We start from the raw sequence: 22,046 nt of genomic DNA, 5'->3' as shown, positions 1-22,046 counted from the left end.
CGTATCACAAAAAATGACCTGGCCATGGCACAGAAAGGGTTGTTCTTCTCTTCAGAGGATCTTGGCACAGGAATGGTGAGAATGAAAAGAAGGAGTTGAATATACATGAGTGAGGGTTAGTGTTAGGGTTAGAGACAGGGTTAGTGTCAGTGTTTGTGTAGTGGAAGGTATCAGAATACCTCTTGGGAGAAGTCCTGGTACGGTGTAGACTCTACAGGAAATGGTTTCAATGGATTTCTGCAAAATTTGCACAGTTCTTTCCCAGGCCTCTCCTTTAGAATCTAAGTCAGTAGACAAACATATCCTATAATTAATACATTGATGAATTTGAATAAATTGATGCATAAAGATACAGAAACAGTTAGAAATGTACCAACATTGATAGGCACTCTGATAATCACTACCTTTAGAGCATCTGCCACTGTTGTAATACCGTTATATAATGCTTTGCTAGCTTTTGCAGCTTGATTTTTGTATAACAAGGAAAAAATATTGATTTTTAATTGCTTCCCAAACAGAAAAGGGATACTGCGTGCTGAATTTGGATGCCGTAGTATGTGGATATGTTCACTGTGAGAAAGTACAGCTAGAAGCAAACATGTGATCTCAACTCCCTGGAACGTATGATATGCATTCTAACTTTGTCAAAGAATTTGCACAACGTGTAGAAAGGAGAAACAAAAAAGATATCCATGTAGTATACTGTTTAAAGTGAATATATTAAAAACTGTCTGAAATGCTTCAAAAGTAAATCTGTTATGAGGTCTGTGCTATATGAAAACATTATCTTAAAGAACAAATTATTAAATCCTTGCTTTGGAATTTTATCCCAATTGTTTGCCATGACTAGATGAATTATTAAACAGATGTCTCAGTAGATAACTGGCCCAGAAACTTGTAGCGGAATAGGGCTTTAGGTAGAACTATAGGCAAAACTTTTTTTTTCATATTGGTTAGAGCAAATGAGGGTTATAACCCCTGTCAGATTTTTTTTCTTCTCCATCTGTTTCCCATTGGGGAGATTTCCCTTTAATTCCTTTCCCATAGCCAAACAGGAAGTTAGAGGAAATCCCTGAAAATTAACCTCCCTGGTGGTATTCCCGAATCTGGCTTGGGGTAGAATTTCAGTACCATTAGCGGTAACCTTGAACCAGACTCGGGATCACATCGCAGGATACAGGGAAAGTTACTTACCTTGTCCCCTGGATCCTGCAATGTCTCCCCGCTATGTGTGCGAGCTGTCTCCTCGCTCGATTCACGCAGTGCGAGTTCCGCCGGGCTCCGTTCCCTGCAAGCATTGCGACGCACGGGGACGGAGAACGGTGCCAAATTCAAAAAAGTAAAAACACAGTACACATACAGTACTGTATAAAAAAAATTACACGTCCCTAAAGGTCTGTCCAGTGCCCTGCATGCACTTATATATATTATAAATACTGTTTTTTCTGCCTGGAATTTGGAGATTGTCCATAGCAACCAAAAAGTGTCCCTTTATGTCAAAAGTGGTTTTAGACCAGCTAGAAAACAGCGATAATAAATTAGAATCACTTGCAGAATTGAGCGATAGTGATTTGGGGGGGGGGGGGAAATACGTCATCAAACACTAAATATAATGACAGTGACAATTCTGCAACTGAGCATATTTCAGTGTTTTTGATTTGATTACATTATTGAATAATTTTTATTATTATTATATTATTATTTGTTATAATTATTTATAGTTATTTATTATATTATAATTTATGATTCATTTTTCAAACTTTATCATACCCGGGATGTCTACTAAACTCTGGTTTGGACAGATTTAAGTGACAGATATAGCTTCCTAAGAATTACAGGCCTACAATATAAAATGCCAAATTTCCATGCAAAATAATTATACCGCTTTCAGCACCAAAAATCTGAAATAATCATACCGCCAGGGAGGTTAAGGGAATTCCTTGGGGACCCCCAAGTCACCAGAACTAGTGTCCCCATTGGAAGATTTCCCCTCTATTACTTTTCTGGGGACAACCCAAAATTTGGGATTTTCTTTTACTTTCACTTTCAATAATAATGGTGAATCTTCTTAATGGGGGCACAAAGAGCAATACAAATCTGACAGGTGTTCTAATCCCTCTGCACTCTACCAAACACACAAAAAAAAAAGTTTTGCCTTTAGTTACTGTATACTTTAAGATTCAGAATCAGGAGGAATCTGTCAACTTGGATAACCTCTCCAGTCCTCAGATTAGTCTAGGAAATGTACAAAGGATGAGAATGCAAGGGCACTAGTGTGAATCCAGTAAATATTTATTGTATGTGATGAGATGACGTGATTCTGTTCTCTTACTGGTTCTCTTATGTATAATACAAACTGAACTCGCACTAGCGCTGTGGCACTCTCATACTCTCTACATTTCTTAGATAAATCATTATACATACGAACCTACAAAGGATTACCTTTTCTGCATTCTGAGGTCTCCAGTACTCCTGGGCCAGATCAGATCTACAGCTCACAGAATATTGGATCTCAGCAGGCCATAGATATAACAATTAACAAACAAATGCTGAGCAGCGCAGGGAAGCTGCTGTTGCACCATGCCTTCCCCCCCCCCCCCCCCCCGATACCCGCTCTCCCTTTTCTTGTCCCTCCCAGGTGATATCACACCGGGACAGACAGACAGAAAAGGAGGACCTATGGGGAACAATGCAGTAATTACCAGAATGCTTTCATGCAGCGCTCTGCAAATCCATAACACAGGGTTTCACGAATGGGGTCCCACCACAAATCAATATTTCGGTGGCTGTATATCAGTTGTTTTCAATATGTTTGTTGTTTTCAATATGCACTGACAGTGTGCATTGATACCTGATGCCTCCTCTGTAGTTGTGGCTCCTGTGAACTCAGAGGGTAGCATTGAGAGCAGTGCACACGTTACTGGATCAGGAGGTGACATTCTGTGTATAGTAATGGTGAATGCAGACTGTGGAGGGAGAAGCAGACAGTGGGAGTATGTGGATAAATGTAACAGGAGGTGAAATCCAGTGTATGGCAGCGCTGAATGCAGACTGCAGTGAGGAGGAGCAGAGCGCAGGGGTATATGCCTGGATGAGACTGAATGTAGCAGGAGATGAGATCATAATAGCTTTATGTACAGTTATGGAATAACATAAAGCTTTTATGATCGCACCTCCTGATACATTCAGTCCATCCAGCTGTGTGCACCCCCTCTCTGAAGTCTGTATCACTGGTGCCATACACTTGATGTCACTTCTTGCTTTAGCCATGTGCTCCCACTCTCTCTCTGCCACCTCCCCCACTCTGCATCACACCACTGCCATACACAGACCCATCAGGGGATATCACCTCCTGATTTGCCCATTGGCTCACGCTCTGTGCTCCCTCCCACAGCCTGGGATCAGAGCTGCCATAGGAAGTGACCTCCCCCTTCAGCTCCCGCTCTCTGTACTACTCCCGATGTTTCCCCCTGAGTTCAGCGGAGCCGGAACTACAGTGGCAGCATCGGGTATCAATGCTCACTGGAAGCAACATTGGGCAGTATACATTCACCACAATATTGATTTGTGGCAGAACCCCTGGGGACTTCTTGCAGGACCCTAAGGTTCTGCGGAACCATGGTTGAAAAACACTGGCTTACATAGTTACATAGTAGGCGAGGTTGAAAAAAGACACAAGTCCATCAAATCCAACCTATGTCTGTGATTATATATCAGTATTACATTGTATATCCCTGTATGTTGTGGTCATTCAGGTGCTTATCTAATAGTTTTTTTAAATTATCCATGCTCCCTGCTGAGAGCACCGCCTGTGGAAGGGAATACCACATCCTTTGCTTCTAATTTTATTGAGTGGCCACGTGTCTTGTTAAACTCCCTGCAGCAAAGAAGTTTTATCCCTACTGTGGGGTCAACGGTACGGTATTTATAAATTGAAATCATATTCCCTCTGAAATATATTCTGATAAATATGACTTTTATGGTGACTGAACAACTTGTGAAGAACAATACACAATACACACACAATCAGCTTCCAGGTTTTATTGTCAAAGCCTAAAGCGTTTGTTAACCCCAAAAAAAAAAAACATAGATCCTGTTCCCTTAAAGCATGTTATACAGCACAGTGCTTGTGCTGTGTAATTTGGGCCCCTGCATCACCTGAAATAACTGAATGATCCTGCTTGGCTATACCTTCCCCTCTGCAAGCAAACCACGATAATCATGGCTGCTGAGCCCTTACATCATGGTCCATTGTTTCCGTCACCTGCAGCTTGCTATCTGTCTCCTGTGACCTTCTCCCCCCTCCCATATTAAGTGCTGCCATCCTCTCTGCACCATTATAATAACTGTCCATGTGCCTGTGTTCTGTAAAAAAACTGCATGATTGAACCTGTATGAGCTCTGTTCCCGCCGCTCAGCTGATTGCCAGCGTCTCGGAGTTCTGTGTCTCCTCTTTCCCCCTCCTCCCCAGCTGACGTCAGCGGGAGGGCTCAGCCCTGCCCATTGCAGCTGTGAGCCGGAGAGAGAAGAGAGGAGAGGAATCAGCAGAGCACCAGGATCAGAGCTTATACAGGTACAATCGTGCAGTTTTTCTTTTACAGAACACAGACACAGAAACAATTATAATAATGGTGCAGAGAGGATGGCAGCATTTAACAAAAATGGGTTACAACCACTTCAATTGAACAAGCTGAAGTTAGAAGCTGATTGGCTACAATACGCAGCTGCACTAGATTATGAGTGCTCCAGTTTTAGTAAATCTCCCCCTAACACATTATATATACACAGCAGTGTTCAACACAAAAGAGAACTGCCACATTTGAAGAAACTGACCTTCATCATAGCCAGAATCCGATCATTTTCAGAAGACTCACGTTTGTATGCCAGTATAGTCGGAGGTCCAACACTAGGCAACGTATTCAAATGTTTCTCGAAGCATGTCTTGTACTCAAAACTGAACTGTAGAAAGACAAAATGTAATTATATCTGATCAACTAATGTGATACCTAAAAGAAGGGAATGAAACCAGTTTACCTCCATGTCACATAGAACGCTAAGGTCGCTCAGGTCTTCAGATAATGAAGAGTATAAATCTGCAAACAACACAGGGTATTATTGCTTTCAGTTTAACATCAATTTATTAAGCTCTTCTCTATGGAACACTGGGAAAGAGACTTTAACATCACTTGGAAACTGCAAGAGTGGCAAGATATAGCTAATAATCTTTCTACGATTTCTATTAGCATAGCTCTGCTGGAATCTAATTATAAAACCCTAATTAGATGGTCTATTAGGATAGCAAAGATGAGCTCACAGGCTTCTTTCCGTCGTTTCAGAAATTGCAGCCAAGTAGGCACCATGGCTCATATGTAATGGCAGTGCCCTAAGGAAACTAGACTTTGGAATAGAACATTTAATCACATTCACTCAGATGTGAATGTTACCAGAACCCCAGGGATTGCGCTCTCAAAAACTGGATAATGAATTCCCTAATAAAACTAACTGTTTGATTTCACTTACCACGTATGATTCTAACCCGCCAGGATAGCTACTGAGCAATGCTAGAACCAATTAATCATAAAGTTTGACTATGTTAAACAAAAATTGAATTAGATCATGATTATTGGTAAATGAACCTGCACCCTCCACATTAACCAGAATAAGATTGTCAGGACGTGGCAATCATGGATATAATATATGTCGGCGGATGAGTGCGGTTTTGGAGGCGTTACCGTTGACTGACTTCAAAATTCTTTCTTTGTTTCTTTCTTCCCTTTATTATTATTCACTGATTAGGCTGAGATGCTCCCTTTTTTTTTTCTATGATATTCCTCATTTTTCTATCCATCGTTCATGAGAGTATTATTACCCAATACTTGTCTATGATGTCTCACAATCCTCCTCAAGTTGATAAGATAAATATATTGACTGAGGGTTAATAAGTTAATAACAATCACTTATATAAGGCTATTCTTTACTACAGTACATGTATCTTTGTCATGAGATAAGACAACCCTTGTCATTGCTTAGATTGCTACAACATATGCTTTTAAAAGCCATTTTGTATTGATTTTTGTCTTGTTTGTAGTTTAGATACCCTGCTTATGGTATGGTGCCTGTATACTCCTTTTCTCTTTGTCTATTGCGTTATATGTGTTCTTCAAAAAACATAAAATATTATATGCTGTTTTGTATTCATTGCTTACCTTCTTCCTTGTAAATAAGATCAGGTAGCTCTTCTCCAGTGGGACTAGCACTTTGTGGGGTTTGAGCCTCTGAACATACAGAATTTCCTGCAAATATATTACCAATGCACAATTAATACTCTATGTCAGCCTTTTTCAACCAGGGTTCCCAGGCACCCAGGGGTGCCTTGGGGTCTCTTCAAGGGTGCCTTGACAAAATGCTTAAAAATTTCCCCAAAATTGTATACAAGCCAGCAGGTGGATGAAGTCTGCCATTAAGTTATCAAAGCCACAGATTTTCAATGTGCACCATTAGGAACTTCTAGCTGACGGCCTCCTATCGACCAATGACATCATCAGTTGATAAGGTGGATGTCAGTCACCTGCATAGCATCCTTGTTTGACTCCCTCTTTCCTCTCTCTATTAGCTTTGGGGTCACATCAGCTGAGTAATGGAGAAAAACCGAGTGAGAAGAGAAACATCGGAATACTAATCAGTACCAGTTTGCAAAAGTGTATTTGTTTTGGAAGAATAAATCATCGCCAACACTGGATTTCCTCCATGTGTGGTTGTTGCTGCATTTATTAGAATCGTTTTTACATTTTAGAATGGGGTGTGTTATGACTGTCCATAATTTTAAAGGGTGCCTCAAGACTGTCCAAAATTTTGGAGGGTGCCTCAAGACTGTCAATAATTGTAAAGGGTGCCTTGACTGAAAAAATAAAAAAGGTTGAGAAACACTGCTCTATGTGGCCTAAAGCATGCACAAAGTGTAAATACAAGGGCAATTTGTAGATACAGGCCATATGTCAATGTCAATCAAAACTAAGAACAAATCAAAAAAAGAAAAACATACCACATTTGTGAAAGTTGTGCTCATTTAGCCAGCTTGTTTCAGTTTGAAGAGAGACCGAGATTCCCAAAGACGGATCCATGCTGCCTGTCCTAAGTTCAGACAAAATATACAGTAAATGAGAACAAAAAAACTAAACAAAAACAAAAAAAACAAACATTTATTAGAAGGTTATGGATATAGATCATTAAAGCAACCATTTCCTTTGGCCTATCTTCACAGAAACATGATGACAAGCATGAAGTATTTAGCTTATAAACAATTGACTAGTACATAATCTGTGAATGGAAATTCAAATTCTATTTTAGTCTGTCTGTTTGCCACTGGGTGCTGCCCTATTGCCTGTCACACAGCATTGAGAAGGTGAAAACGAACGGGTTGATTTACTAAAGACAAATTGGCTGTTCACTTTCTAAGGGAAGTTGGGCTTTGCAAGGGGGTTTGCTAATTTAGTTAGTGAATGAGGTGAAGCTCTTTTAACTTCCACCATCCAATCAATCAATGTGCAAACAAAAATGCTGTGTTTTTTTTAAATATTTTCTTTACACATGAAATTCCTTTGCAAGAGTCATCTACCCTTGCAAACTGAACAACCTACTTTCCTTCAGTAAATCAAGCCTAAATTGTCAAACACAGATCACATATTGCACCCTGCGCATGTCAATTTTCAGGCAGAGTGGTTAGAGATAAAGATGAGGAGTGATGCCGCATACACACGACCGGACTTTCCGGCAGACTAGGTCCGACGGAATCGGTCCTTCGGACAATCCGATCGTGTGTGGGCTAATCTGACGGGCTTAGAAATAGAACATGTTTCAAATCTGTCCGACGCACTCAATTCTTATCGGGAAAAACGTTCGTCTGTATGCTGGTCCGACGGACCAAATACGACGCAAGGGAAGCTATTGGCTACTGGCTATTGAACTTCTTTTTTTAGTCCCGTCTTATGTCATCACGTTCAGAATGAAAGGACTTTCGAACGACTTAGTCCGTTTGTGCGTGGCCACGTCCGTTTGTTCGGAAAGTCTGTCGGAACTCAGCGCCTAGAGGCGATTCAGTTCGCATTGTGCGCTATACAAGTATTTCATTCATTCATTCAACTCCACCAAAAGTCCATCGGGAAGACCGTCTGACCTAGTCTGCCGGAATGTCCGGTCGTGTGTACGCGGCATTAGTTGTTGACTTTTGACAAAAAGTTTAAACTTGCATATCACTGATGCCACTTACACACAATCAGACTATCCGGCGGACCAGAGTCCGCCAGACAATCTGCCTGTGTGTGGGCTCCGGCTGACTTTTTCTTTCCAAAAGTCCAGGGAACTTAGAAAGAAGTTTTGACTCAAAATTGTCCGCCAGACTCGGCAGACACACACGGAGAAAAGTCTGTTCATTTTGAACACGGCCCCAGGTAGACGGGACTAGCAAAGGAGGTCAATGTTGCCGCCTCCATCGGCGAGATTGACACCTCGCTGGCCTCGTCACCAGGTATGGACTTAAAGGGGAAGCCCTACGCCAAAAAATAGCGTGGGGGCTCCCCCCAAAGTCCATATCAGACCCTTATCAGAGCACGCAGCCTGGCCGATCAGGAAAGGGGGTGGGGACGAGCGAGCGCCCACCCCCTTCCTGAGCTGTACCAGGCCACATGCCCTCAACAAGCACCTTGTCCCCATGCTGATGAGGACAAGGGCCTTTTCCCGACAACCCAGGGCTTATCGGAATCCTGGAGCCCCCTTTTTTCCCAGGACGGGAAAAAAAGTCCTGCAAGCTGCATCTTTGCAGCGCTATAGGAGCAGTGTATTCACCGCTCCTAAAGTGCCCCTTCCCATTGAAAATAATGGGGCAGTGCCGCAAACCCTCTGGCAATGCGCCGCTGCAGGCAGTTTTAACCCTTTTTTGGGCGCTCACGGGGGTTAAAACAGCCCCGCGAGCGGCTGAATAGCAACGCTAAAACGATGGTAAATTGGTGCTAAAAATAGCACTGCTTTACCGCAGGCGCCCGCACCCCCAGTGTAAAGTAGCCTTATTGTTGGATAAGTATGGCCGCAGCCTTTATTATTGGCTTTAACAATAAATTAATAAATAAATAGCTGTAAAATGTCTTTTAAACATCTGCTATCAGCTCAGCCACTACGGCTCGAGCTCGAATACATACCAATGGGGGTAAAATCACCCAAAACATTCTTCAACTGGAAATCACTCAGATAATATAAACTTTAAGAGACCTAGTCAGTAAAAAACCTAGACTCAAAAAACTGTCCCCCTTAACAAAGGTGACACTGCCACATTAATAATTAGCTGTGATGGATAGAGAGGGAGGGAAGGAACACCACAGCCTATGCTTACTGGGGCCACTGAACCTCAGAGGCTCGGAACCCCTTTTTATTTCAAATTCTTTCCGCTCTTTTTCCAAACTGCCTGGATTCTAGATCACCTGACCTACCTAGGAAAAGGTGACCAATAGAGCACCTTCCCTCTCTTTTCTTAAACTGCCTGGATACTAAGTGACCTGACCTATACAAGGGAAGGTGACCAATAGCACACCTTCCCGCACTTTCTAAGATAAGGGGATACTTGAAACTCCGCTGCCTCAATCCCATGAGGGAAAGGGGGGGGGGGGGGGTTAGAAACTGTTTCCCCCCCTTTTCCCTTCATATTCTGTTGAATGAAACTGTTGGGAAAAAAAACGCTCGATCAGTGGCTGCAGTGCTTATCTGTATTCTGTGATTTGTGTATTCAGTGACTACAATAGCACAGAGGATGCTCCCATCCACCTCGAATGTGTGCGTAGGGGAACCGGTTCAGTTTTTTTTGTTCAGCCTGTGGTCTAAATGAAAAAAAACTATCGGATATGTGTAGGCAGCTTTAGGCTTCACATTATGGGGAATAAAAGAGCATATTAAAAACAGTCGATGGAGTCAACTATGAAGGTGCAACTTTATTTACATGCTTGCAGAATGGAAAGGATCACTAATTACCGTATTACAGAGCCATGACACAGCTGCCTTCCTTTTTCCATATAGGGAAGACAAGTGGTTGGAAGAAGTGTTTCTGTTTTTAGGTTGATATGTAGTGATGTAAATTAATTCATCCTAATGGTTGTTTTTATGCATTACTCTTGTTTTCAATTGCTACTTATTATTTTTTTCCTAAAACGCTGCATGAAGTTTTTAAGAGCACATTGTTTGTACATTTAATCTGATCATCACAGTTCTAGGATTTACAGCTCAGTCATGATCTGGTCTTTTCTAGATGGTCAGCACAAAATAGGGATGGTCTAATTCCAGGAAGTGTTTATTATAACAATGTGTGATTCTTTGCCTACATAAACATTTTCATTAGTTTTCATTTGCGGTTGTTGAAGCGGAGTTCCACCCAAAAGCTCATTGTACTCCCCCACCCCCCGGCCACATTTGGCAACTTTCACGGGGGGGGTGACCATACCTGTTTTTTAACAGGTATGCTTTCCCCACTTTTGGGAGCCTCAGCCGCGGGTATTGACGTCTTGGCTGGGGCTCCCTCCTCCTCCCTCCTCCTCCTCCCCATCCCATCGGGACAGTAGGAGAGAGGAGAGGAGCGGAGCGCATGCGCAGTAGGGTTCTCGGCTTGAGGCCGAAAGGCTACACTGCCGGGTTCCCTTACTTGCAATGGAGGCGTGATGCACCCAACAGCTGATGGAAACATGAGCTGAGGTGCCGGCATCGCTGGACTCCAGCACAGGTAAGTGTCCGATTATTACTGCAGCTGCTGGCTTTTCATTTTAGCAGCGGTGGGCAGACCTCTGCTTTAATCTGAAAAATGCTTACTAAGATAGATTAATACAGGTATAAAAAGGTAAACTTTACATAAAGCAAACACCATTATTCTAGTTATGCATTCATAAACAAAATTAAACGTGTTTTTCCAAGAAACTGGCATAAGTACCTGAATGTGTCTTGATAATGTCTTGAGAATGACATTCTGTACTCCCCTGCACAGCAACCACCAGACCGGAAGAGTGCCAATCCTCCCAAATGGGCTTTATTCCTTGACAGCAAGATTACATATATATGATCCCATTGTCATGCACCCACTCCTTTATTACCCAGCCAGCCATGGACTCATGTGTGCTCTGGGTAGCCTGTATTACTTAACTTCAGTATAGTTTGCAAGAGGTCCACAACCTGGCTGTGCTGTCAGGCAGGAAATATTTCCAATGCTCACATTTGAAGGTGCCCATAGATACTGCCAGATCATTGACTGATTTATTCCACTTTACCCTATGTTTATAGCATCTTTAGGCCTATTTGATTATACTAAAAAAGGCTTAGCAGTGACAGATAGAGGAAACAGAGGACACTAAGCCCTTGTACACACGGTCGGATATTCCGACGGAAAATGTCCAATCGGACCGTGTTGTTGGATAATCCGACCGTGTGTGGGCTCAATCGGACTGTTTCTATCAGAATATCCGACCGACAAAGTTTTAGAGCTGGGCTATAAAATTTTCCGACAACATGATCTGATCGGACTTTGTCTGATCGTTTGCAGAGAATTCCGTTCGGACAAAGTGCCACGCATGCTCAGATCAAATTCCTAGACCAAAGCTATTGGCTACTAGCCTGAACATAGTCCCGTCGTAACGAAACAACGTCATCACGTTCTGAACTATCAGATTTTCCGACAACTTTGTCCGATCGTGTGTATGCAACACCAGTTTCGGACAAAATCCAATGGATTTTGTCGGAATGTCCGACCGTGTGTACAATGGGCTTAGACATAACAGTCTTTCAATTTGTTACATGTGTCTTGTTCATTGATTAGTACAGGTACACACACCCAACTTTTTAACTAAAGAATTTTCTTATATATCCATCTAATATATTATTATCATACAGGATTTACACAGCGTTTTACAATATAAAAGGGAGACAGTACAGTTATAATACAATAAAATACAAGAGGGTTAAGAGGATCTTGTTTACAAGAGATTACAATCTATGCGATTATATAGATATATAGTACCATTAGTAACCACTTTACACACCACAGAGTAACCGCTTTACCCACCACACAGTTTGATCATTTTAACCATTAATATTATTTTTAATTGCCTCTTATTTAATGAATAATAAAACTATGACACAGTGAGGTTGGTTTACTAAAACTGGAGAGTGCAAAATCTGGTGCAGCTGTGCATGGTAGCCAATCAGCTTCTAACTGAGTTAGTTCAATTAAGTTTTGACAAAAAAAATAAAAAATGGACGCTGAAAAAACTATTTCAAACAAATCTTGAAATAAATATTACCCGAGTGGTGGCTATGGATTCCTTCTATTTATTCCATATATGTATTAACTTGTCTATTCCTATAGTTAGCCATTAAAACTCTGATAATGTTACTGTTGCTAGTACAGTGATATAAGGTTGGCTATAAAAATAAACGCACTGCTTATTAAAACAACAACTTATTTCCCAAGAAAATAGGAAATGCTAACATAAAAACACTAAAGGAAAATATTATAAAGCATATAAAATACAAAAACATAAAAAAAAAAAATTATGTAAGGTTGTCCTCCAGATATGGTTTGGTCAGTTGGGCTCAAAATGGCATGAGAGAGCCATGAGGCTAAGAGAAGTAAGAGAGAGAGAGCGATTTCTCTTCGGTGAGCATTTTTCATTCGGAGCCCCTCATACACCACACCCATCTAGTCTCCTATGCAATTAGGAAGGAGATAAGAATATCTGTCCATCCTCCAGGAAACATGCTGTGTTATCTAGGGGCGGCTTGTGTCCATGAATCACAGATATCCGACCTGGGTCATCTTCAGTGACAGCTGGCCCTTTGATGTTATGTAACAGGACATTTGAATTCACATATTTTCCGGGGGTCTTCCTCTACCCTTATAACTCCATCAGGAGGCCTGCGATGAATTCCCATTCATGATTCCTTGTTAAGAACACCCTGCTGGGTCAACTTGCAACTTCCAACTTAGGCCACCTACCTGTACCAACCAGGAAGTGAAACTCCAGAAATATTATATTAAACCATGTTGCCTTCCAACAGACGCTGATTGGTTTCTATGCAGAGTGGTACCAGATTTTGCAGTTTCCATTTTTAATAAATCAATCCCAGAGGTTCCAGTTACATATACAGTAAATACTCAATGGTAGACATGTAGCACAACAAGGCAATGCAAAACAGGAGCAGTGCGACAGAATATGAGACAGAATTACTATAATTAGGCAGCTTCACTTAAAATTCCTCCATTAGCTGCTCTAAAATAGCACTGTAACAAATTAAAACCTACCCCTGAGACGAGGAGATATCAACTACAATTAAGTCCCTCCTGGCCAACAAATCCCCTGGACCCATCAGGTGGGTGACAACACCAGGAAAGCCATCAACCTTATAGAGGTGGCAAACAGGAACCAGACAGAGGTGTTGCTTCTCAGTCTTGATACAGAAAAAGTCTTTGATAGACAGAGTTGGCCATTCATGTTTGCCACCCTCCAACACCTTGGAATTAAGGGCCCCTTCTTGCAGGCCATTACTCATCTGTACTCAACCCCGACAGCTGTGGTCAGGACCCCATTCGCTACCTCTCCCTCTCTCCTCATTTCCAATGGCACCTCTCCTCTTTGCCATTAGTATTGAACCCTTAGCAGCCCACATTAGACAAATCCCAATTCATACTAGAGAATTCAAGCTATACCTCTTTGCTGATGATGTCCTCACCCTTACGCACCCACAGGTTTCCCTTACAATCTTCATAAAGAGTTGGATCAATATAGCTCCCTCTCCGATTACAAAATTAATAATTCTATGACAGAGGCCTTTACCCTCAATATACCCCACCAGACATTAAACTACCTTTTTCAATTGTTTACCAAAACTCTTGGAGATCTTCTACTTTAAAACATATGGATGTCTACCTAACGCTATCCTATGGCACCCTTTAAAAAGTGAATTTTCCCCCATTGTATGCCTCTATTAAGGATGAAAAAATAACAAGTGGCTGCAGTATTAGGTAAAGAAGTACACGTTTAATAAGGGTACACTCACATGATAGTAGAGAATAAAGGCATATAGATTAAAAACCACATAGTCTGCCAAAAGTCCAAGTGAAGGGCTGTGATCTGCAGCATCTCATGTTGCTGGTCATGCCGGTGGATTTCGGGGCAGTGGGCGGAGGAACTAGGCTGACTGTTCCTCCGCCCACTGCCTCGGAGTCCCGGAATCCACTGGTGCGGCCAGGAATGTGGGATGCTGCAGATCACAGCCCTTCACTCTGACTTTTGGCAGACTATGTGGCTGTTAATCTACATACCTTTATTCCCTACTATCATGCGACTGTACCCTTATTAAACATGTACTCCTTTATCTAATACTGCACCTAGAGTGCTGCTGCTTGTTCTTCTCTCATCCTATATACAGAGCTGCTTCTTATCTGACAGCTGGCTGCCCCTCTATCACAGCTCTATCAGTACCTTGTACAAAGAATATCAGTATAAAATTCTCTATTACTGGTACCAAACCCCAGACCTGCTCAACTTCATATATCCCTCTGCTGATCGCCATTGCTGGGGATGCAGAAAAAAAGACACTGGCACATTGTACCACATTTATTGGTCCTGCCCATTAATTGTCCCTTACTAGCAGATGGTCCCTAATCAATTCTATCTTTGGATCCTGGGTTCCTTTCAATCCTAAAAAAAAAATCTTCTGGGTCTCTCACCTCCGTCCTTCTCTAAATTCTCTTAAAAACTCCTAGCACAGGATGCTGACTGCAGTGCGATGCTTGGGTGCTCTTAAATGTAAGAGACAGAACCCCCTTCTTTGTACTGAAATGCACTCAAGGATCCGAAATGTGAAGCGGATGGAATATCTGACTGCCTCCTTAACTGATTCACTGGAAGCCCATAATCAGATTTGGGAATTGTGGGACTATCTAGAAGCTTCTTCAGTTTGAAATATTGTGGGCCCTGACATTGGGTGCGTGGTTGGAGGTTTTTGATTTCGGTAGGGCTCTAACACAGATGGATGCTCTACATTAACCTCCTCTCTCACCCTTTTTCTTTTTATCTCTCTCCCTCTTGTCCTTTTATATATTCCTTTGTGTCATATTATTGTGCCTTGTGATATTTGGTTGAATACCTCAATGCAGATGGGATTTAGCTGAGCTACTGCATTTCCTCTGGGTCCTGATCAGTTTCGTCTTCCGGTTCCTCCTCCGTGTTCTCCTCCAGGTCCCCGTTCCTCCCCCCCCGGCTCTCTGTGTCCTCCTCCGGGTCCCGGTCCCTTTCATTCTCCCCGGCTCTCTGTGTCCTCCTCTGGGTCCTAACCCATTTCATCCTCCCCAGCTCTTTGTCCTCCTCTGGGTCCTGACCCATTTCATCCTCCCCAGCTCTCTGTGTCCTCCTCTGGGTCCTGACCCATTTCATCCTCCAAGTATTGTTTTCACCTCGGATTTTCCCTTCACTTTCCTCTTTTGCAGTAACTTCCATTCAAGTAGTCTTCTGTAAACTACTAATTCGTCCACCCCATGTAATGGAGATGAAAAGTGGGAAATGGGTTTGTAGTCCAAATCGGGAGTAAAGTATAGTGATGACCATATATACATTGGAGTGAGTGAAGCCACTTTAGGACAGATAGTGTGCTATTAAATCAGCAGGTCAAAGAAAAGGAAAACATCTGAAATAATGCAGCCTACATTCAAGGGCTGGTAAGCTACTATATATTATATTTGTGTTCTGGGCACTTTAACTATGTTGATTGAATATTGCAACAAATAATTGCTAGATAGGCTGACAGACCATGTGGCTTGGAATCACAATTATACAGTATATCTCTTCGTATATAAAATATAGAGGACAGAGCAAACTGGCTTGTAAGGCTGGTGCATTAGGTGCCTGTAGGTATAACTGCAGAATCAAGCATCATGTAATTAGTGAATTAACGATTCTAGGAAAATACTTTTTGTTGCGTTCTTACACATTCTGGTTTGCCTTCTGTTCTGCACTTGGCAATTGTCCTTCTCTTCTTACTGCTTTCATCACTCTAGGAAAAAGAGATGTTCCTAAAAATAGAAAAAATAATACATACAATAAACACAAATAAACTGTATATTGGATTGTATATTCTTTTAAAGAAAATTACATGACATTCATATGGAAGCTCTGCTTCTGAAAATGCTAGTTACTTGGCTATATGGCAGATCCTTTAGCTTCAACATTTTTTGAGTCACTAATCTGAAATAAATTAAGTTTCTTCTTCTGGGTCAGTGGTTCAGAAAATCCTAAAACCAGAGACATCCAAGCAACTAATATTTTTTTTAAAGGAGGTCATCAATAGCAACCACAACATTACTCATTATAGGTTTCCTATAGCATTAGGAGTCTAACTTAGCAAAATTTAGGTGAAAGTGTGAGTTTGCCTTTCTGAAGAATATTGTCAGGAAGTAATGAAACCATCTGCTCTGTAAATAGCAGTAATAATTAATGTAGGTTTTATAATGGCCGTACAGCCTTTTGATAAATCTATTAAGTTTGGCAAAAAAAATTTAAGATTTAGCTTGTTACCATGAGGGAAACACAAGAACAGATGTCAGTAGTTCTCTGTACTCTCTATGGCATGTTTGCATAGGCACAGTATGTCTTTACTTCCCCCATGGGTATTAAAGTGTTACTAAATCTAAAAATTATTTTTTACCTTAAAGCGGAGTTCCACCCAAAAGTGGAACCTCCGCTTATTTGCTTCATCCCCCCCTCTGGTGCCACATTTGGCACCTTTCAAGGGAGAAGAGGCACCGCAGCGCCATCCTTCGGAAGTTCGGCCTCCCTTCTCCTTCCTCCGCCACCGGGCAGTACGCTTCGCACATGCGCAGTTGGAAACCAACGGTGAAGCCGAAAGGCTTTGTGGCAGGTTTCCCTTAGTGGAGATAGCGGTGGCAGCACCCGACAGCCAATTTGAAAATCGGCTGGGGTGCTGGGCGACAGGTAAATGTTCATATATTAAAATTCGGCAGCTACAGGATTTGTAGCTGCTGACTTTAAATTTTTTTTCCCCAGGCCGAACTCCTCTTTAATACATTTTCAGTTTCCCTGTGTCCCCCTTCCCCTGTGTGAAAGGGAAGAGAGGGGAGAAGAGATCAGCAATGTGCACGGCTGCATCTATTACTTCCTTATTTCCTTTTTAAACAGCATTCAAATGCAGTGAAAAGGAAGTGAGGGGCAGGCCTAAATCCCGCTGGATATGGAGCGTGGGTTCATAGACATACAGGTTGGGAACACGCAGACTATTCTTCTCCCCATAGTCAGTGGCTGGCTATTGTAGTCCTAAATCGAAGAGGAGGAGCCAAGTTCGCTGGCAGGGACCCCATATGAGGAGGATCGGGCCACTCTGTGCAATACCACTACACAGAGCAGGTAAATATAACATATTTGTTATTTCAATAAAAAAAAAAATCTTTAACTTTTTACAACCTCTTCTGAACAATTTAACTTGACAGATAGTAACCAATGTTTAAAAATGTAAATTTTAATGCATTTAGCCATGTTTACGTTTTAGAAGCGTTTTTTTTTTCAATTAGTCAAAAATTAAAAACACCTGTAAACAAAACACGGCATTTTTTCAGCTGCCCCTGAACTCTCCTCTATGTTATCTTATCAGTACATGTACACAGGTTAGTTTCTAGGCAGTTGAGTTTAGAAGCATTTTTTGGAAAGCAAAAAAATGCGTTCAGAACGGATGTTCAGAGGCATTTAAAAGAGCAAATGTCTGTAACAGCTTGTAAACATGGTATCTCGCATTAAGCCGCGTTTCGTTTGCAGGCGTTTTTAATAGAAATACATTTTTGACTATTTGAATTTATATATATATATATATATATATATATATATATTTATATATGTATGTATATATATATATTTTTAAATGCTCCTAAATGCAAACGCAGCTAAACATGGCAAAACAGATGTTTTTGAACATCCTTTACTATCTGTCAAGGTTTTAAAACATCCCGTGTACATTGAGCCTAAAAGAAAAATGCCTATATCATGTATCGGAGACAAGCAGGTTTTACATGTATAGCATAAGCACGTAAACATGTGTACATGTGTCCACACATAAATTACCGTATTTATCGGCGTATAACACGCACTTTTCTCCCCTTAAAATCAGGGGAAAATCGCAGGTGCGTGTTATATGGCGATCCTCCGCGATTTCTGAGCGACTTTGAGCCTCTGGGAGGCTTTCAGCCGACTTCGGCTCTTCTCGCGGCTTTCGCCCGCCTTCGGCTCTTCTCGCGGCTTTCGGCCGCCTTCAGCCATTCTCGGAAAACCGGCGAGAATGGGCGAGAGCGGCCGAAAGCCGCAGAGAACGGCCGAAGGCGTCCGAAAGCCGCAAAAAGAGCCGGAGGCAGCCGCTAGCCGCGAGAACTACCGGGCGCCGCCGAGATACAGAGAACATCGCGGCGGCGCCATTTTTAAAAATAAATTCTGCAATTAACACAAGGGGACAATGATGCACAAGGCTGCAATGATAGACAGGCTGCAATGATGGACAGGCTGCATGACAAGGCTGCAATGATGGACAGGCTGCAGGACAAGGCTGCAATGATGGACAGGGTGCATGGCAAGGCTGCATGACAAGGCTGCATGACAAGGCTGCAATGATGGACAGGCTGCAGGACAAGGCTGCATGACAAGGCTGCATGACAAGGCTGCAATGATGGACAGGCTGCAGGACAAGGCTGCAAATGACACTGACAAGGCTTCAGATGGACACTGATAAGGCTGCATTGATGGGCATTTAAATGTATGTTTTTTTTCCTTAAATTTCCCTCCTAAAAGTTTTTTTCCTTAAAATTCCCTCCTAAACTTGGGGTGCGTGTTATACGCCGATAAATACGGTAATTCTTGTAAAAAAAATAAAGAAATGTTATGCTTGTGACCACTGTGCATATGTTTACACGCATAATTCTGTGTACTTTACACAATACTACATGTTTTTTTATGGTGGATTTTTCTGCTAATAGAGCATTAAAAAAAATGCCAAGGAAATCTGTTAGTGGCATTTTTTTGTGTCTGTGTGCATGAGCCCTTGTCAAAAAAGGCACACAAAGCAACTGCCAAATAATAGCACAGGTTATTATAAATTATAAATATAATACACAGATGATAACCAAACATAAAAAGCAAAGTGCTGATAAATAGCAAGGACACCTAATGCCTCATACACACGATCAAACAATCCGGTGGAAAAGTCCGGCGGACAATCCGCCTGTGTGTAGGCTCCGGCTGACTTTTTTTTACCCAAAAGTCCGGCGGACTAAGAAAGTCGTTTTGCACTCCAATCTGTCCGCCGGACTGGCATTTCGGCAGGCAGTACGGCCGTGTGTGTGCCAGTCCGCCGTACTTTTGAAATGAACGGACTTTTCCCGCCCGGAGAAAATTCCGCTAATTTTGAGCGTGTCTCCAAGTAGCCGGGGCCAGCGAAGGAGGCGTCGCTGGCCCGTCACCTGGTATGGACTTAAAGGGGAATCCCTATGCTGAAAAATCGGCGTGGGGGTCCCCCCTAGGTCCATATCAGACCCTTATTCGAGCACGCTACCCGGCTGGCCAGAAAAGGGGGTGGGGATGTGCGAGCGCCCCCTCCCTCCTGAGCCGTACCAGGCCACGTGCCCTCAACATGGGGGGTGCCAAAGCACCTTGTCCCCATGTTGATGAGACCCCCGGAGCTGTGCAATAAACTATTTTAACCCTTGTGTGTTGCGTTTTTTTTTTTACTTTTTTTTCACAGGTGAATGAGTAGGGGTACATTGTACCCCATACTCATTCACATAGGGTGGTGGGCCGGTATCCGGGGGCCCCCTTATTAAAGGGGGCTCACGGATTCCGATAAGCCCCCCGCCCGCAGACCCCGACAACCAATGGCCAGGGTTGTCGGGAAGAGGCCCTTGTCCTCATCAACATGGGGACAAGGTGTTGAGGGCACGTGGCCTGGTACGGCTCAGGAGGGGGGGGGGGCACTCGTTCGTCCCAATCACCTTTCCTGGCCGGCCGGGTAGCGTGCTCGGGTAAGGGTCTGATATGGACCTAGGGGGGGACCCCCACGCCGTTTTTTTCGGAGTAGGGATTCCCCTTTAAGTCCATACTTTCCTTTGCGTGTGTGGGCGAGTCCGTTCATTTCAAAAGTACGGCGGATAGTCCGGCGGACTTAGTACGCTGTATTAGTCCGCCGCAAAAGTACCGTGTGTGGGCAGGTAGCTCATTCGGACAGTCCAGCGGAAAGTGCGTCAGACTAAGCCTGCTGGATAGTCTGCTATGTGTGTACACGGCATAAGATAACAAGACATTTTATGCTGCAATCCTTTGATACTGCAATAGGATTTCAAACTTTGGCTGCTCACAGAAATAAGCGATTGCCGCTGGCTATAATATTATTCAGTTCCACAGATATCCAACTGCTACAAAAGTACTAAATTAAACAGTAGGTTATCACTTTGTTGCAGCTTGCAGATATAAACAATATCACGGTAAGGGTTCACACACACAGATTGTATAGGCATTGCAAAAGTTTACAGCACTTTCCTACGCCCAGGGAGCTGCAGGTGCCGCATACAACCTGCCATAAACTCAGGTGCTTCTTTGCATCAGCATTTACCTGTGCAGGTGTGTCCGCTGTATATGCAAAATTTGGAAGTTTAGTATTTGGGAAATATGTTGGGTGTCGCATAAAATGCTTATAAAATTTCAGTGAGCATATGTCCTAAAGCTAGTTTTACACTGTAATACCCCGTACACACGATCGGAAATTCTGCCAGAAAAAGTGTGATGTGAGATTTTGGTCAGAAATTCCAAAAGTGTGTATGCTCCATTGGACTATTGCTGGCGGAATTTCCACCAGCAAAAGATTGAGAGCAGGTTCTCTATTTTTCAAAAATTCCGATCGTCTGTAGCAATTCCGACATGTAAAATTCCTATGCATGCTCGGAAACAATTTGACACATGCTCGGAAACAATTTGATGCATGCTCGGAAGCATTGAACTTAATTTTCTCCGCTCGTCGTAGTGTTGTAAGTCACCATGTTCTTGACGGTCAAACGTTCAGAAAACTTGTGTGACCGTGTGTATGCAAGCCAAGCTTGAGCAGAATGCCATCAGAAAAACCATCCAAGATTTTTCTGACGGAAATTCCGCTCGTGTGTAAGGGGCATTAGAAATTCTGAAAAATGGATCATCAGAACAGAACATCCCAAAGGGTTCCATTTACAATATGTATGATTTTCTCCAAATGAAAATCACATTTAGAATTTAGTGTGCTCCCCGAGACACTACAGTGTAAAACAGACATCGATTTGACACCACTAATCACTACGGTCGACAACAAACAGATGTTCTGAATTGAAATTCTACTGGTGTATGACCAGCTTAAGTGACATCACTCGCCCATCTTGGATCCTCAGAGAAGCTTCCTGCATGTAGGCAGGTGTCTACATGGTGGGTTGTTGTCAGTTAGGGAGAAGGGGCTGCCTAGGTGGTGAAGCATTATTTTTGGGTCCTGCCTTCCACCCTGTTCAGCTAATAAACTAGGGGGAATGTCAGGCTCAGAGAGCGAGCGGGACCACATGGAAAAGAGAAAAAGATCCAGCCCAGAAGAAGATGTAACCCAGAGCAACCCTCGAACACCACCACCCTAGGAGACTTATCTGCTAAGGACTTTGCCACTAATGGGCTTCTACCAGCAAAGGTATGCCTGGAAATAGAAATAGTTTGTTAGGAACTTGTGTGTTCATGGACCATACTGTTGCAGCCTTCAAGTAAAACTTAGTTAACTGTTCTTGAGCCTGGTCTGAAGTTATTTAAAAGGGGTGAAAGGTGGTAGATGGCGTATCAGAAAAACAAGGCCTGAAAAGCACACAGGAACAGGAGGAAGGTCACCACAAATGGTTAGCTTGGCAGGAGAGTCGGGGGAGAAGAATAGTTTCCACAGGTAACGATAAACTGGTGAAAGGAACAGCAGCCAGCCAT

At 42.6% G+C, this 22,046-nt stretch overlaps 1 protein-coding gene across 1 annotated transcript in view; it reads right to left on the bottom strand.

The window, feature by feature from the left end:
- Positions 1–22,046, bottom strand: part of ERICH6 (glutamate rich 6) — a 133,639-nt gene that overhangs the window by 83,664 nt on the left and 27,929 nt on the right. The window contains exons 2-7 of the mRNA XM_077488180.1: positions 16,009–16,093; positions 7,043–7,131; positions 6,207–6,293; positions 5,035–5,093; positions 4,834–4,959; positions 180–281 (exon numbers count right to left, since the gene is read on the bottom strand). Of these exons, the coding sequence (XP_077344306.1) occupies positions 180–281; positions 4,834–4,959; positions 5,035–5,093; positions 6,207–6,293; positions 7,043–7,131; positions 16,009–16,093 (548 nt within the window). The remainder of the gene's footprint in view (positions 1–179; positions 282–4,833; positions 4,960–5,034; positions 5,094–6,206; positions 6,294–7,042; positions 7,132–16,008; positions 16,094–22,046) is intronic.

Source organism: Lithobates pipiens, unplaced genomic scaffold (assembly GCF_037356315.1).
Source record: "Lithobates pipiens isolate NorthernLeopardFrog02 unplaced genomic scaffold, aLitPip1_a1.2 Scaffold_18, whole genome shotgun sequence".
Classification (NCBI taxonomy): Eukaryota; Metazoa; Chordata; class Amphibia; order Anura; family Ranidae; genus Lithobates; species Lithobates pipiens.
The sequence above is the reverse complement of the archived record's forward strand: the minus strand, read 5'-3'. Positions and strand labels throughout refer to the sequence as shown.